This window comes from Gastrolobium bilobum, unplaced genomic scaffold (genome assembly GCF_033153095.1).
Source record: "Gastrolobium bilobum isolate Gb01-03AN ecotype WA unplaced genomic scaffold, APGP_CSIRO_Gbil_v1 utg33886, whole genome shotgun sequence".
Classification (NCBI taxonomy): Eukaryota; Viridiplantae; Streptophyta; class Magnoliopsida; order Fabales; family Fabaceae; genus Gastrolobium; species Gastrolobium bilobum.
In genome coordinates this window covers 104,110-122,070 of record NW_026898003.1, presented here as the reverse complement: position 1 = coordinate 122,070, position 17,961 = coordinate 104,110, and the positions used below count along the sequence as shown (strand labels likewise).

At 33.7% G+C, this 17,961-nt stretch overlaps 2 protein-coding genes across 3 annotated transcripts; both read left to right on the top strand.

The window, feature by feature from the left end:
• Positions 1–764: 764 nt before the first annotated feature.
• Positions 765–3,920, top strand: LOC133312099 (E3 ubiquitin-protein ligase AIRP2-like). 2 transcript variants are annotated; one of them, XM_061513249.1, is made up of 5 exons: positions 765–996; positions 1,911–2,061; positions 2,222–2,288; positions 2,652–2,850; positions 3,265–3,920. In XM_061513249.1, exons 1-5 carry the CDS (start codon positions 932–934, stop codon positions 3,470–3,472), a joined length of 690 nt encoding a protein of 229 aa, XP_061369233.1. In that variant the 5' UTR covers positions 765–931; the 3' UTR covers positions 3,473–3,920. The 2 variants fall into 2 exon arrangements, with proteins under 2 accessions (XP_061369233.1, XP_061369232.1); XM_061513248.1 differs by having other exon boundaries at positions 2,616–2,850.
• Positions 3,921–10,669: 6,749 nt separating this feature from the next.
• LOC133312092 (nodulin-26-like) lies at positions 10,670–12,357 on the top strand. Its single transcript, XM_061513241.1, has 5 exons — positions 10,670–10,786; positions 11,062–11,286; positions 11,393–11,590; positions 11,943–12,004; positions 12,138–12,357. The coding sequence occupies exons 1-5, from the start codon at positions 10,673–10,675 to the stop codon at positions 12,355–12,357; spliced, it is 819 nt and encodes a 272-aa protein (XP_061369225.1). The 5' UTR covers positions 10,670–10,672.
• The last annotated feature ends 5,604 nt before the right edge of the window (positions 12,358–17,961 follow it).

Genomic DNA, 17,961 nt, shown 5'->3' with positions numbered 1-17,961 from the left:
CTTTCCATATATTATTATTACATTTGTAAAATTCACTGTTATGGTTGTAACATTATTGAGTTACGATTGTAGCATTAATTAACAATCATCAATATTACAATAATAATTATCTTTTTTTTTGGTAAGACAACAATAATAATTATCTTTAATACTATAATCGGAACAATCTGATTAGATGATTGATGAAAAGAAGAAGATATAAGTATAAGTATATATAGTAGAGAGTAGAAAAGGACTTTGAGAAAGCCAAGTTGATGGCCAAGTGGCAACGTGATGCAACCATGTCGCTTTCAGTTTTAATTCCTAAGGATAAAGATTAGTTGTTAGTCGTACTATAATTATTTATTTATCACTAATAATCTTCGATAAGTCTAGAGGATATTAAGGTTAGTGGCATTTTCGTAATTCCAAATTGATTCTGCCAATATTAAATTGAAAATCTTGTTAATTATTATAGAATCAATTTTATCATTTCAAAGTTATCATCAAGATTTCAAAATAGGATACAATCGCAATAGCCTCACGTGAGGTAATCCAAAATTTAAAAATTTGATCACGGTTATAAATTATTTATTTTAATTTATATGAAATATGAATAACATAGAAACAATATTAATTAAAGATATGGTAATAAATAATATTAAATAAATGAGAAGATGAGATATGCATAAAGAGGGTTACGTGTGCTTCAAGCCAAAACCCACAAAACCCCCTTCGCAACCGTTTTTGTTTCTCTCTCACACACACTCTTTCTCTCAGATTCTCAATTTATTTTCCTTTGAATTTTGATTGCTTTCTAGGACCTCGTATTTTGCAAGGAAACGAGGAACCGGTTGGGTTTTTGAGGAGAATTACGTCATGAGATTTATTGAATGAGTTTATTGGTTGAGGAAAAAGAAAAAGAAGAACAAAGGAACAGTGATAGAAGAAGATGCAAAAGTCCTTCAAAGATTCCCTCAAAGCTCTTGAAGCTGACATTCAGTTTGCCAATACTCTGTAATTCCCACTACCCTTTTCTCTGTCCAATATCAACCAATAATTTTTATTTTTTTTATAATAATGCTGAATTTTGAATACTGACCTTTTCAGAAATTCTGGATTTTCCAAAAAGATGCTATTTTTATTTCAGTTTTTTAATTGGGGTTGTGTGTAGAAATTTTTTTGCATGTTTTTTTCTTTTGGGAAATGATTAGTGCGTTATGATGGTGGAAACCTTTTAGTCTGTGTTATGTAGTTCTGAACTCTGTTTTGTTCTGCTTGTCCAAATTGCAGGCATCCTTGTCATTTCAGAATTTTTTGGTTTTTATTTTCTTTTTCTTTTTTAATTTTTCACCGATTACTAAGCGGTGGTTGTAGAAAGTTCAATGAAGAACACCTGAATGGGACTTAATTAGAGAAAAAAGGTTGGGTATGTGTGTGTTTATTTCAACCCCTGGTTTCTTAGTATGTTTTGCTTTCATTTTGGAAGACCCTGGTAAGATATCTGAAGTGTATCTTTTTAATATATTTTTTTTCATGATTTTAATGGTGGTAGGTGTTTTTTGTCCAAATTTATGTATACAAATAAACTCACTCATGCTTGGGGATAAGGCTCTATAAAATGACAGTGTCACTCCTAATTTTCAGTTTAATTTTATTTTAATGTCATGGCCATCAATTTTTGTTTGAATACTAATGTATGAGACTTCTGTTTGGGGCACATTAACATGAGATAAGTTTACAGGGGAATTTAAGATGCATCCATATGAAGGCTATAAAGAAGCTTTTGTGTAGCTATTATACATTTTATAAGCCTGTGAAATTCTTGTATGAATTTTCGTTATATTGAAATTTTCTCAACCTAAACATGAAAACTTTTTATTGCATAATTTTTTTAACCAATTCATTGTGCAAAACATGTTCTGGTACAGAGCTACTGATTATCCAAGAGAATGTGATGGCGCCTGCTTGCAAATGAGATTGTCTTATAGCCCAGCTGCTCAATTTTTCCTTTTTCTGGTTCAATGGACTGATTGTCATCTTGCTGGAGCCTTGGGATTGCTAAGAATTCTCATATACAATGTACATTAACTGCCCCCTACTCTATTTATACACTTCCTATATCCTTTACCTTTGAATGGACCACTATAAAACTGTAATCCATAATCAAATATGATAGTGTATGCGAATGCTGCCATTTCATTGTCAAGCTTGTAATAAATAAGTGTTGGGATTGTTGCAGGTATATGAGGATGGTAAGACAACCATGTCCATATATGAAAGAAGAGCTAGTCTGAAGGAGTTCTATGGTAAGGGAATAGTCATATTGAAATAAAACAGTGAACTTTGAAACCATGCGAGGGCGAGCCTCGCAGCAGCGGTATGTTGCTCCTTGTGACCATAGTCACAGGCTCGTATTTGGAAAATAGCCTCTTTGCAAAACAATGCAAGGATAAGCCTGCATACAATCGACCCTCATCCCTACCCTCACAAGTTGGGGAATCTTGTGCACCGAGATTTGCCCGTTTGACTTTGAAACCTTTCCATGTCTTCGTAACTTAAATGGTTTTTTTGCTCTCCTTTAGAAAAGTGGCTCACATTCCAAATGTGGTTGCTTTTTCGCTCTCTAATAACAGGTGTGATCTTTCCCTCTTTATTACAACTCCAAAGAGGAATCACTGATGTAGAAGACAGGAAACAAAAAGAGTTATGCAATACAAAGTACAAGCCAAAAGATATGATAAGAAAAGGAAAACTATCTGAAATTGATATAGAGAGAGAAGAAGAATGTGGTATTTGCATGGAGATGAACAACAAGGTTGTGTTGCCCATGTGCAACCATTCATTGTGTATGAAATGCTACAGAGACTGGTGAGCAAATTGTGATTTATAGTTATATTATGGTCTGAATCTCATATATTATCTCCCCAACCCTTGTGCAGACTTGAATCAGTGATGGAGAAAATACTTATAATGACAAAGTAGTAATAAAGCTAAGACAATTTTAAGATATTAAGCATCTAGAATTGGGGTTGTATTTATTTTAGGCAACTAAATATGAAAGAAAAGAGCTACCATTAGTCAAAAGGTACAAATAGTTTTTCAATTTCATATATTCCATTGGAAGAAGATTAGATTCATCCTAATGAAATTTTTTAACTGAGCAGAAATATTAGGCTTCTGAATTATTTCTAAGATGTTTCCAAATGTGATTAATTCATTGGCATAGCTATTCTGCTGTCATTGTCTTCACTTCTCAGGATTAAGTTTTTGCTGTTGGTTTAGGCATGCACGATCTCAATCTTGCCCTTTCTGTCGGGACAGTCTTAAAAGAATAAACTCTGGTGACCTCTGGATCTGCATGAACAGCAGTGATATAGATGACTTGGCTTCAATCAACAAGGAGAATTTAAACAGGCTATTTATGTACATTAACAAATTGCCTCTGATGGTGCCAGATCCTATATTCATGTCTTATCCTAAACACTTTTGAGTTCCTTTTAGTGAACTCTGGTGACCTTTGCACATACATGAGCAGAAGCGAGATAGTTGACTTGGCTTCAATCAACAAGGAGAATTTAATTTAGCTGCATTGACAAGTTGTCTCTAATTGTGTCACATCCTATATCCAAGTCTTATTCTCAGCACTTTTGATCTCCTTTTTGTGAATACTTCAAATTTCGTTTTGGTTTTGATCTTCAGTTTGTGTTGAGTTATTCAAACTGCAAATGCATGTTGCTTCCTTTAAAAAAAAAAAAAAATTCACTCCCCTCAACTTGTAAGTATAGAGGACGGAAAATCTTTATACACAGCCTTTGTTGCTAACATGTTGCATTTGTAAATACATGTTGCCTTCATATTCAAATAATATTTTCATTCCAGTCCAAAAGTCCTAGTTCATCTGAAATGCTGGCAGTCACATTTATGCTGCACCCTTAGATTTTGGTTTTAGATTTGTCTTCCAGTTTTCTTTCTGCTAGTAGTTAAAGGCAATGTCCATGTACTCCGGACAATGTTTACACAATTCAAGACTATTGTAAATACTGATTTCTGATACACAATTTTGTCCATAAATTCTATCTTATTAATGGATCAAATGCTAATAACTTCTGTTCTTTATAATGATAATTTTTCTTACCATTTTGAGCTTCATACCAAGGCTGAGTTCTCTATCCTCTGCTCTCTTTCATTCCCTCCCCAACAATTTTACTCTACACTCACACGTTACACAATTTTGCTGCCCCCTGTTAATTATTTTTTTGTCCATACACCACTTACGTAATGCACACTTAAAATATCACCCATTTTTTCAGTTCCCACACCATTAAAGCATTGTAGCACATACTCCTCAGACAAAAGCACCTCTTCTCCTGCACATCATGACACTATAGCCTATACCCAATGTTGAGAATTCAATTGTGAATGGTAAAGTTTCGCATTATGAAGGAATGAACTAAGCATATAAGTTAAAAGGGATCATAAACCTAATGTTTTAGGTTTTGGGTTGAGATATAATGTTAAGCTTACTTATTGTGATGTACTGCAATTAGGGATATAAATGTGTTAGGTCAGACTAGGGTTTAATCTAAATAAGCCAGGTTTATGTAAAATATTTTAGTCTGACCTGGTATATTTGTCTGGTGTAAGCTAATTATAAGTCCGACCTGATCTATATTAAAAAATCAAAACATTTGGCTTAGGCCTATTAGCCTACTTAAGTTTATTAAACCTTCAATATTTATCAAGAATTTAAAAAATAAAAATATAATTTTTTAATTAAAATTATTTAAATATTTATTTTATTTTAATTAAAATAAATAATACAATATAGGTCGGTCTGTAGACTTATAAACCTTGTAAAAGTAGACCTATGGTATGTTTTCTAAACAAATGTTTTTTTAAGGTTTAAATATGTTCTATTTTAATGAAATATTAGGTTAGACCTGAGGCCCTTAATAGACCGCATTACCTATTTGCATCCCTAAGTGTTGCTTAGCCCATTTGACGATAATTCTTATACGGTGAGCTCTCTTCCTTATCCAACAGTGATATGAGAGTCTCCTGGCTATAAAATTCACAAGGCTTTGTGGGGACTAGGGAGTTTGGCGTTTGGTAGAGGAAAAAAAAAATTATCTGAAAATCACGATTTTCATAAATATAGTGGAAAAATGAGTTTTCTGGGAATGTTACCAAAAAGTTGTTTGGTAAGCCAAAATATCCCGGGAATATTGGACTGATTTTCTTGATATTATATTTGGTTGTGTTAAATTTTCCCTTGCAATGGGAATCTTAGAATACCACCCCTGGGTGGTATTCTTGGATGGTCTTTTCATAAAATTTTACACACAAAATAAAATCTTGGGAAAATCAGATTCCTAAGAAATTTTTAGAAATCTCGTATCAAACGTGGGTAAATAAGATTACCAATCTCAGTTTCTCTGGAATTCTAAAAAAAAACTTCTACCAAACACCATATAGTGATTTTGCCCAAAACTAGCCGTTATAAGCTTTCTGTCGCGTAGGGAATTGATTTCCATGATTGGGGAATTGATTCCCAAAACCTTTCTAATGTGAGGGAATCGATTCCCAACCTATTTCAGGTTGGAAATTCGACAGCATGAATAATGTTTCATATTTTTGTCATATCTTGAGCTATTCTTATCGGATTAATGTGATCTTGATCTCATTAAAAAGATAAAAGAAATATCTACAACTTATGTGCAGAACAAAGATCCAAATCAATCATCATGGATATGAAAAATGGGCTAGAAGATAGAATCCAAAATTATGCAACAAATTTGAGTTTAAATGCATTCCAACTTGTTTCCAACAACTTTTATGAAAGATCTTGATTTGATAAATAAGTTTTGAAGATATAAAACATATTAAGGATCTTTTACATGGGTTTTTTAAATTTCTTTCAAGTATATAAAGGTTATGGATTATGCAATTTGAAAATACGTTTACTTTGAGAAAAACTTTGAGCTCATGCAATGCAATCTACCATATACCTTTACATTTGAGTCTAAGTCTTAAAGATATATTCTAAATATTATTTTAAACTTGGCTTCATGTCTTGTGTCTTGGATCTTCACTTGAGCTTAATGCTTTAACTTGTTGGATATGGCAATGCTTGAGAATTTGTTGATTTTGATCATTTTTCACCATGGTTGTGATATTAAGCTTCTCTTAGAAGTTGTCCATGGGTTTTGTCTTTGATCTTGGTGTTGTTCTTTTAATTATTCTTTGTTGCTCGTGATCCACTGATCCGGCCACTTTGATATGGCATTACTCTTCTTGTGTGACTACATCATACATCTTCAAATCCATATATGGTTGATGCTTTTTGCTCTTAATCAATGCTCTTATCTTTTTGTGTTTGCCACTTTGTTATCATCGAAACATACATTATATCTATAATCTTTCCCTTTTTGATAATGACAAACTCAAAATTAAGAAAAGGTTAGTATAACAAATATTCTCAAATAATATATTGATATACACTCTCTCAATTTATGAATGGTTTGAAAATGTTATATTTATCAAAGTGAAGCATTACAAACCAATATGTATGTGTACGATGAGAGAATATAATTGTCTCAATTTTCATATATTTTTTCACTAAAAAATCAAAAAACATAAATCATGTTAAACATACGAATTTGTGAGCAACATAACAAATATCCATTAATCATGGTAATAAAGACCATATGTTATTTAGCAACAAAGCAAGAATATCAAAGCAACTAACAATGTTTCCCCTTAATCCATGAATAGTTTCAAAGACAAAAGTACGGAAATTCTGGGGTCAACAAACCTCATTTTTACTTTTTTAGTACATTCTTCTTTTTTCATCTTTGATTTTACCTCTTCTCCACATGTTAGGTAGAAGTGTACTACATTTTCTCAATTGGCACTTATTTTTCTTGTAACACCCCGTATATATCCGGCAATATTATCATAACATCGTATTAAGCTGCGCTTAATTAAAAATGCGAAATTACTTTTTCTTTTCAATTATGATGTCATTAACATTACCAACTTGCTTAATAATCAATTAATAAAACATCGTCTGTATGTAATTGCAATAAAACAGCTAACTGAAATACCTCATAACATAGATAATATAAGTGTGGCTCTAGTCACCGAACTACAACAACGTAGACCGGACCATCTAACAGTTTATACAACTCCAATCTAAAAAGTACTAACAGAAAGTGTCATGGACAATCCCCATGCTCACTAAAATAAGGCAACATGCCCAACATCAGTTTCAACAACAACATATCATAAATAGCGGAAAACATAAACAGCATCCAAATCTAGTCATGCTAACATAAAGTAGTAAAACATAATCAGCTAAGCTCCGGCCTCCTGCCGCCTGAGGCATCAGTACTCATACTACCTGATCCTGAAATAAGCATTCCCCAAACGTGGGGTAAGATCTCTAAACTAGAAATCTCAGTAAGACAGTGCGTCCTCAAGGATCTTCCACCCCAAGCTCACTTACATGTGCAATATAAGTTCAAAAGCAGTTTATCATTTATCATTTCTAAAACAATGCAATGCAGCAGATAATCATGACATGTGTGTCAATACTAATCTACTGGCCAGAGACAGTGCAGGTATACGTCTATCACCTACACACCGTGCAAGTACCACTTGCATTCACCCCGGTACACCGTCTTGTATGGCGCTACATACTCAGGCTTCCCGTCAAGATGAAACAACACATGCATATTAAAAGCCATTACATGTAAAGTTCAATCAACATATCAAATATCCAAAAGCATGTACACAACATGCATAAACCATACCTCCATAGGACATGGTGGAACCACAACATGGCTAAACCGAGGACACGAAAGCTTACCTCTAAGCTAGCTATCCAATGCCACAAGCACAAAGTCCAATCATAGCATATCACAATCTGATATGGACCAAATATAAATCAATAACATGTACCACATGCATACAAATTAAAGACAACGCCTTTTCATTACGCTTTATGTCTTAAGGCTTCTCACCAAGCCATAAGCCCTTAATCACTTGATTCTGACTTAGTTTAATTAAAACAGAAGTTCAACTTCATCAATCTAGGGTCCACAAACCCCCAATAGCCTACTGTCCTCACAGCACAGCTACTGTTCTTCGAAATCCCAGAATATCCGGATATTCCTCGGGACCATATCCAGATATTCAATATCCGGATATCTCACTGTGCATATCCGGATATCCAATATCCGGATATCCAGAATCCCATATCTGGATACCAAATATCCGGATATCCAAAACCCCATATCCGGATATCACATATCCGGATATTCATCGGGCAGATATCCGGATATTTCACTACAGAATGCAGTTCTGCATTTTCGTGAAGATATCCATCCAATGTTGGGTTTTTAACGATTTAAAGCACCTAAACATGCATTTCTAGGTGTGTTCAACATTACCCAACAACAAGTTATCATCTTTAAGCCTTAACATGCATCAAGCTTTCATTTTAAGCATTAAACTCATGATCAAAGGTTGGTATATATACCAAAGGCCAAAACAGAGGGTCAACAGCTCATGAAGCTCCCAAAACAGCTTCAACAGCTGCTGAGAATATGGTGTACAAAAATGCTACACCAAGACTTGACCTTTCTACCCAAAGGTTGCTTCTTTAAGCAACAAAATGCCCAACTCAAGCTTCCACAACCAAGCCAACCAAGTCAGCCCCAAAACTCTCACCAACAGTGGCTGAGCACTCAGAGAAAAGCACTCTTCTCCCTCACCAAGCTCACTCTCAAGTGTTTACAAAGGAAGAATGAAGGAAAAACAAGAAAGGAAGTGCCTTGGACCCAAAATGGAGAAGAAACCCCACAAGTCAGCCAAACTGATCAGCCACCCTCAACCCTCACGTTCAGAATCTGTTTTCTAGGGCATTGTGCCCTTAGAAATGGATATTTATAGCCACAAGTCACTTAAACACATAGTATTAACTTTAATTGCTACGCTTAGCATTTTAATCCCAAACTTTGGATTATGAAACTACATAATTTTCTAAAATTTATCATATTTTTCTTATAATTTTCTGAGCACTTTTCCGGTACGCGCTTTTCCAAGCCAATATTGGTTTCTAGCACCAGTTCTCATTTTCTGGACTTGAAACTCGTTTTACAAGTCCTACATATTATTCTAGTAATTAACATGCACTTACTTTAATTTTCCGGGATACTTTTTCGGTACTCATTTATACCGACTAGCAGAACCAGTATCTGTACTTTTCTTCCGAAAAGCGACTTTCAGCAATATTACCCACTTACTATAATTATTAAAGCCTCATAATAATTATTAGGGTCAATTATGAAATTATTTCCTATTTTCTCATAATTTATTAATTAAATTTCTTAATTAACGGTGCAGGTTCTTACACTTCGCCTTAGGCAACATCAAAAGGCATTAAATAATTTAAGATATATAACAAAGCATTCAAATGATTCAAGTGCAAATATGCCTTGAAAGTGGATTTAAATCATCAAATGCTCAACAATACCCTTTTTATCTTTTTATAATTAAATTCTATTTGTAAACAATAGAATAATTATAAATTTTTATGAATAATTTTAATAATCCTCTTAATGATTTGAAAATAAATTATTAAATTATTTATAAGTTTTAAAAACATTAGACTTTTTTTACTTTTGTATATCAATAATTATATTTTTTATTAATTAAAAGAATTTATGAAAATTTAACATTAATAGTAAACAATCTTATCTTCTTAATTTGTAACTAATTTTATTTCAGTTTTTTATTCAAATAATTAACTGTTCATTAGGAAGACTAAGGTGAGCTATCCTTTTAGTTATATAAGAGTAATATATAAATAACAATTATTTGCAAACTTAAAAGATATTTCTACCGTCAACATTCTTATATGTTTATATCTTCTCAAGGGATTTGATTTACCCAAGAAAAGTATGGCAAACTAGAAAAAAAAACATAAAAACACAAAAACATAAAATTAGAGTTCTTGCATGTACTCAAATTAAAGTCAATTATCTATTCAGATCACCTTATCCAGTTTTTACCATGAACCAAAACTATTCAAAGCCTAGTCTGCTTTCATTTCAATTTTGCTTTGCCAACCCCGTTTTCCAATTAAAAACTTTACCCTGGCAACCTCATATTATTATACATTAGACAAAACAACATATATTAATATTACCCAAAAATAATTAATGTTGAGTGCCATTCATGCTCCTTTCTGCATTTCCGTTGGGTAGTTGGACAAGCTTTCAAATGCTTTTCTTAGATCACAACTCACAAGTTACAAATATCACTGTTTCCATCCTATATATGCAAGACAATGATTTTATCCAAAAGTTACGAGAAGGGAGTTTACTTGCTAAAAAATAAGATATCGAAAAGGGGTATGTACCTAAAAATATATTGACACGTAGAAGTGGTTGTCATCTTTGAAAAAAATTGAAAAAGTCGAATCTCTTAATTTCTCCAACTAACAAGTCCCCTGTGGCCTGTCTCTTCCTCTTTTAGGACTTTGGGGTGCCCATAAATTGGAGTAATTGCTCGCTCGGTTCTTCATCACTTTTTGTCTCGGATACAAAAACATTGCATCCCTTTGACAAAGTAGAACATTCATCTCACTTCATTTCTTAGCTTTTTTCCTTATTCTCTGTCGGCGATGGCTGATAATTCATCAAGCAGTGGAAACAACGAAGTGGTTTTAAATGTAAACGGTGATGCCTCCAAAAAGTGTGACGGCATAGAAGAAGACTGTGTGCCATTTTTGCAGAAGGTGTCTCTCCTAATCTTCTCTTTCCATATACAAAAAAGTGGTTTCTTCTCTACCCAAAACACATTCAAATGTTGTGTTTCCCAACCCATATGGGTTTTACAAAAATGAATTGTTGTCCCTGATAAAATTCCAAACTTTTTTGTTGTTTTTATAATCCCCGACCAGTATAGACTCTTTTGGAATAAATTTGTCGATTATATATATATATTGAGCTTGAAAATTTGATTAGAATACCAAAACTAATGGTTTTGATCATCCCTATTGATCGAATGTAGGTGGTGACAGAGGTGGTGGGGACGTACTTCTTGATATTTGCAGGATGTGCTTCGGTGGTTGTGAACCTTAACAACGACAAGGTTGTGACTCTTCCTGGGATTTCTATTGTTTGGGGACTCGCTGTTATGGTATTGGTTTATTCAGTTGGACACATCTCTGGTGCTCATTTTAACCCAGCTGTCACACTTGCTCATGCTTCCACCAAAAGATTTCCCTGGAAGGAGGTGAACCAAATTAATTAACCATAATTCATATCCAAATAATTAAAACACTTAAATGTCTCAGTTTGTCTTAAATTAATATTGAATTTTCCTTCATTTGGTGTTGCAGGTGCCAGCATATATAGTAGCTCAGGTGGTTGGATCCACACTTGCAAGTGGAACACTAAGACTTATATTCATGGGAAAGGATGACCATTTTGCTGGAACACTTCCCGCTGGATCTAACCTGCAAGCTTTTGTGGTCGAATTCATTATCACTTTCTACCTAATGTTCATCATTTCTGGAGTTGCCACCGATAACAGAGCGGTAATAAAAATTCTTACTTGTTTGCTGTCATATTTTCTATTGAACATTTTGATTAAGACTTGTTTAGCATATGGGGGTTGGCAAATCACCTAGAAAATTTCTCTGACCTTTGACATAAAAAACTGGTTATTTAAATTGACCAACACCAACTGTATAAACATATTTGTAACGTTTCAAATCACTTGGAATGAATGCTAGAAATTCACATCAGAAGGCGCATTCCCTGCATATCAAAATTCCTGTTTACTTTCCTTTATATCTCCAAAAAGAAAAGAAAAAATCTATATTTTAGAATAATTTTTAACCCTATTTTATGGCTTTTCTTTATTCAATTATTTTGGAAATCCTGCAGATTGGTGAGTTGGCTGGGCTTGCAGTTGGGTCAACGGTACTGCTAAATGTGATGTTCGCCGGGTATTAACTTATCCCAAAACTTAACTTAATATACCATTTTAGATTACTGTTATTCAATAAAATCAAGATGTTATACCTTTTTTGAAGCAAGGACAAACTTAGAACTCATCTGTGCGTGAATAATATGTGACAGGCCAATCACTGGAGCATCAATGAATCCTGCAAGAAGCTTGGGGCCTGCTATTGTGCACAATGAATACAGAGGAATATGGATATACTTGGTCTCACCCATTCTGGGTGCTGTGGCTGGTACATGGGCCTATAATTTCATCAGATACACAAACAAGCCAGTGCGTGAGCTCACCAAGAGTGCTTCCTTCCTTAAAGGAGTAACACGTGGTGGAGCTGAGTGATGTAACAGCAAATGCAACAATGTTATTTTCTCTCTTTCGAAAGTTATCAATATTACAGTTTTGTTTAACATGCAAAAGTCATGACTTATAACAAGCCAGATAAACGAGTCATAATAATTCATTTACATTTTGCTATTTATTAATAGAACCGATCAATAAAACGCTAGAGTATATGAATGTAGCATACGTCGAAAAATCATACCTAGATACAAATCCTATTTAGTAACGTGGTTCTGCTACATCTACAATATATACTCTAAACTAAACAACATTATGTAATTACGCTGTTTGTCTAAAAATATTGATGATTAAGCTATTTTACAACGAAAAACTAACATGGAAAGGTTTTGCACCTTTAAGTATGTATTAGGCCTCCTCCCAAATTAAATACTATCAATATATTCATATATCAAATGTTCGAACAATTTTTATCTATAATTAAATAACTAAAAATTAATGAATATAGTACATAACAAAGCTAATTTTTCCTCTTTATTAAAACTAAACCCAAGTTTTCTATTTATTTGATGTTGTTCTGGCCAACCCAATTAGCTAGCCCAATTTTGCTAGCCCGATATCAAAGGCCCATATAGTCTCTGCTATACCAACCCAGTAGCGTTAGCACTGCTATAATAGCACTATCATCTCAATGTTGACTCATTAGACATCCCAAATGTCTTACATTGTAATGTTCCCTTTCACTTTTCTACAACAATCGATGCATCACTAACAGTAGCTGCAAGATGCCTTGCCCAGCGAGGTTAGGCTACAATGGTTCTCCCCAAACCCGTTGACTTGGCTCTTCCTCGTATACGCAAAGAGCTCAACCCTACCTATAAATACCCCATCCGCACTATAAATACACATTATTCACTATTTTCTGAGTTATTACATCTACAATATATATTCCAAACTAAACAACATTATGTAATTACGCTCTTTGTACAAAAATATTGATGATTAAACTATTTTACAACGAAAAACTAACATGGAAAGGTTTTGCACTATTAAGTATGTATTACGCCTCCTCCCAAATTAAATACTATCAATAAATTCATATATCAAATGTTCGAATAATTTTTATCTACAATTAAATAACTGAAAAATTAATGAATTTAGTAAATAACAAACCTATTTTTTTTCTCTTTATTAAAACTGAACTCAAATTTTCTGTTCATTTGATGTAATAATATCAAGTTATTAAAATATTACTAATACTAAGTTATTTTTGATAAAAAATATATCTTAACTTTCTGTTTAAAACAAAGATGCAAAAGTTTCTAATCTTTTTTTAGTAAATAAAAGTTTCTAATCTTTGTAAATAGAGATTAACGATCTTAAAAATCCGAAAAAGTTTTACAAAAATTATAAGGCATGCAATTGCAAAACGCTGAGGCGTTAAAAGAACGTGAATGATCCTCATCCAAAACCAATATGGAGTCAAACATGACTCTCAGGAAAATCGATTTTTCACGTCGGTTTGTTTGACACTCAGCGGCTATTTAAACCGCCTTTACAATATTCAACGTCAATTGATCAACCAACAGCGAAATTGGGGCCACTAAAATTTTTCAAGTCGGTTTTGGGGTGACCGCCGGAATAACCGATGCCGAATCTGAGGCGGTGGTTTAAAGGTCGTTTTAACCGCCGTAGATTTTATTGTAAGGCAAAAAAAAATATTACGCCGGAATATTGGTCGCTGCTTCATTGGTAATTACAACCACTGAGAATTGGAAATGGGTGATGATGAGTTCACCGGAAAGTCAAACACGGCGGAGGCACCAACCGCAGCTTCTGGCGTCTGGCGAGCCATCGAGCTCATCTGCTCCTTGCTCTCTCTCTCTCTCACGTCGATCAAGGTCTTCACTGGAAAATGGGAACTCATTTGAAACAGCCGCCGATAACTGTGATTCCGGCGAGAACCCATCGTTCTCCAGGTTGGTCTCTTCGATTGTGGCCACCGTGAAGGAGTGAGACGATTTGGGTCAGCGCTGCGTTGATTTCTCCTACAGCGGGGAGCTTATGATGCAAAGTGATTTCTCCTTTGGAAGAAGCTCTCACAAATTCGGTTTTATGCTTGCAAAAATACAAAACAATATATATATATATATATATATATTATATATATATATATTTTTTTTCTTTTTTTTCTTCCCCGTATAGGAGTTTTGACACAGGTGTCAAATGATCCTACTCCATATATATAAATATATATATATATATAAGTCACGGTTAATCAATTCTAAATTATGTACCTTTTTTTGGTGTTTCTGACATTAAAGGACATCCCAACTCTAGATCTGTGCTAAGTCTTGCATCCAGTATCTGTTCTGGGGTTTCCCTTCTTACTGGAGCACTGTGAACCCACTTCACCAAATCTACACCTTCACGAAAATCCTCATTAACTGGTTGTCGAGTTGTAAGGATTTCCAACAGAACAACACCATAGCTATAAACATTTCCTGGTGCTGTGACTTGCATTGTATATGCATATTCTGCATTACAGGAGACATGTAACATGAAGCATGCAAAAACATAATAGAAGTCAGTAGTAAGAATAAATGGGAGAACTGCATGTCAGAAAATAGTAGACCTGGTGGTATGTAACCAAAGGAACCAGCAACAGCACTAATACTTGCAGTGCCTTTGGTTTGATCTAGAAGTTTTGAAATTTCGATCTCGCCAACCAATGGCTTAAAATTATGGGAAATTGAAGGACTCTAATTCTGTTTGGTGCCCTTGAAATATGCCCTTCTAGTTCTAACACAACTCAGCTAATGAAATTTGCCACTTACTGTGAGCAAGAAATGAACTCATTGGCTGCTTTCTCATTAAATTATCCATAGCCTCAGTATATAATGGCATTGACACTCTCTCTGCACAATCTGAATAACACCCATAGTTTCCCATGTCATTCAATGTCAATGTTAAAACAGCTCCATGCTCACCTCCCTGTACAAAACATAGAAAAAGAACATATGGTAGTGCTTCAGCCACTAACGATAAACTTTTGTCTAGGCTTTATATTTAACTGGTAATGGGAACTTATTGAAGACCGTCATTGGTCCTCAAACATAAGGTAAAAGAAGATCACTCACATGATAGAAAATTTGCTGCATAACACTATTGCAGTCATTGACTGTGTCCTGAAATATGATTCCATTAGCTTTGACCATAAAGTGTTCTGATATAGTAACATATGTCTAAAGAGGCTGCCACTGATAATTTTTCCTGTGCTTCAATTCAGTTGTATTGATCAAATAAGCTGACAGATTTGTTACTAATAATCCATCATTTACTTCCACAGAGAAAGCCACCAGAAAATGAGCCTCACCACCTGGCATATGACCAATTAGCAGAATGTCAAACCTCCAAACTTTCTTACAGAAATATCAAATCAATCGCAAAATTGAGAAGTATTTAGTCTATCAGATTTCAATATTATAAAAATAATTTGCTACCTGGTTTGATCAATTTGAGTACATACAAGATTAGTTAAATACCATGATCAAATTTTAAGATTTTGCAGAATTCGAAATCTAGGCTAGTTTTGTCCAATATTTTTCTTCAGCTACACCAACTGTGAAACGTTTGCCTTCAATTATCAATATAGTTTTCATTTTTCAAACAAGTAAATTGAATAGAAAGCAGAGTAACTGGTGTTAATGAAGCAAAAATGTTAGCAATTTATGTTCAATTTCTAACAACTGATTGAAAATTATGTACTAGACAATTACAATTGAACATCTAATTTCTGTCTTTATTTATGTTTTCCCCTTCCATTTTTAGCAAATAAATTAATATGATTGAAAGTTGGATTTCTTTAAGAAAATAGAGAGACTGTCTACATAAAATAGAACCGGTTCAGAATATAAGACAAGTCATATAAATTTTATTGAAAATATATCTCAATCACTAGTTCTGTATTATGGTCAGGTATATTGAAGATGTGAATATAGAAATCCAAAACATCGAGAGGCCTAGAACTCTCCCCTAACTTTCCTTTCAATCCGAAATGTTAATTGCCCATCTGATTTTTACCTCTCTGACTTTTATTTCCTTCCATGTACACTGATAGGTATCTGTTGGATAGTTATTACCATTAATCTCCTCTTAGGATCCTAATCCTCTAACGTCTCTTTTCTTTTCTTACTATAAATCTTTTTAAAATAGAAAATTACTTTCAATACTCTCTTAATATTAAAAACTTAGTACATAAGTTGTTAAAATTGAAAAAAAGCAATTCACCTAACTTTATTTATTCCTTCCACTTTTTTACGGTTAATGCCACCCAGTCTATTTTTTTCCTACATTTAGTAAAGAAGTACCTGTATAATCGAGGGTTTTACTAACAATCTTCATGACTCCTCAATAAGATGAAGTAAGGGGCTCTAATAAATGGAGTGTCATTGATAGGATCAACAAAAATTGGAACGCCATGAATTTACTCCATTCTTATTTTTTGCAGAGAGTTTAATGGTATCTCCACCATAAAAATTCTCATTGCTGAAGAACAAAAAAAAAAACAGTTAATACTACTACCAATACTTAAAAACACAATCATTTACACTTCAATTTATAGTGCAGTTCCATGTTGCAGATACATTATCAATTTATAGTTACTTTCTGTTCATTGGAATAAACATAATTTACCGAACAATAAGAGCATTACTTCAATAAATTTAAACAGATGACATAACAAAATAAAAAATACCCCAGATACTGAATTGACTGAAGCGCAAAATTAATTACTTCCACTGATCCTTCTAGTAGTAAACTAGTTTCTGTTTCATTTTTGGTAATAATTGTAAGTTCACTACATATTTTTTTGCCTAAATTGCATCACCATAGGGGATAGAAGTATGCTTCCAGATAGTGCACTTAGATTGACAGAAATATTCTCCATTGGATTTGAATAAGTTATCTCAAACAGGAAGTCATCAAAGTAGTTAGATTCATAAATCCTGTCTTCAAGCTTACCAGTTGCCACATAACAGGAAGCCATCGAACCAACAACATTCATTGCTCCTAATGCCATCATTTCTTCCAATTGCTACGGCTTCCTGACAACCAAAATGCAATGGTTTAATTAGAACTATACTAGTAATTAAATGGCCAAATACTTCTTTAACTGATGAAGGATTGACCCCTTTCTCTGTGTGTCTTACCTTCACATATCAATAGACAAAATCTTTAGTTCTTCTGCAATTAATATGTCACTCGATCTCTTAATCATAAAATACGGCTATAGTCTGCAAAATTCAGGATATTGAGAATGGAAATCTATATACATGCAAAATTTGAATACAAAAAAAGTTTGATGGGAAAAAGTACTCAACATAGGTGAGGAAAATTGATAATGGGAGCGGTGAATAATTCAAATTCAAACAGATAAAGCAAAATTTCTCAGCATAAATAAAAACCTAATCTAAAGGGGGAAAATATGAATCAATTTCCCACGTATGACAATGGGAAAAATGAAAATATAATCTAAAGGGGGAAATGATGAGCATTGCGTGCCTAAGTTTGATGGATTGCTCGGAGGCAATGGCTACAGAGAAAGGAGGCAATGTTGAACAATGAAAGAAGACAATATCAGAAATG

What these genes read in the sequence shown, in the direction of transcription:
- LOC133312099 (XM_061513248.1), top strand. Translation starts at nt 932, where the DNA reads ATGCAAAAGTCCTTCAAAGATTCCCTCAAAGCTCTTGAAGCTGACATT. An exon ending in TAGTCTGAAGGAGTTCTATG is followed by an intron (nt 2,289 to 2,615) that starts GTAAGGGAATAG and finishes CTCTAATAACAG; the next exon opens with GTGTGATCTTTCCCTCTTTA. An exon ending in ATGAAATGCTACAGAGACTG is followed by an intron (nt 2,851 to 3,264) that starts GTGAGCAAATTG and finishes CTGTTGGTTTAG; the next exon opens with GCATGCACGATCTCAATCTT.
- LOC133312092 (XM_061513241.1), top strand. Translation starts at nt 10,673, where the DNA reads ATGGCTGATAATTCATCAAGCAGTGGAAACAACGAAGTGGTTTTAAAT. An exon ending in GTGTGCCATTTTTGCAGAAG is followed by an intron (nt 10,787 to 11,061) that starts GTGTCTCTCCTA and finishes GATCGAATGTAG; the next exon opens with GTGGTGACAGAGGTGGTGGG. An exon ending in AAAGATTTCCCTGGAAGGAG is followed by an intron (nt 11,287 to 11,392) that starts GTGAACCAAATT and finishes TTGGTGTTGCAG; the next exon opens with GTGCCAGCATATATAGTAGC.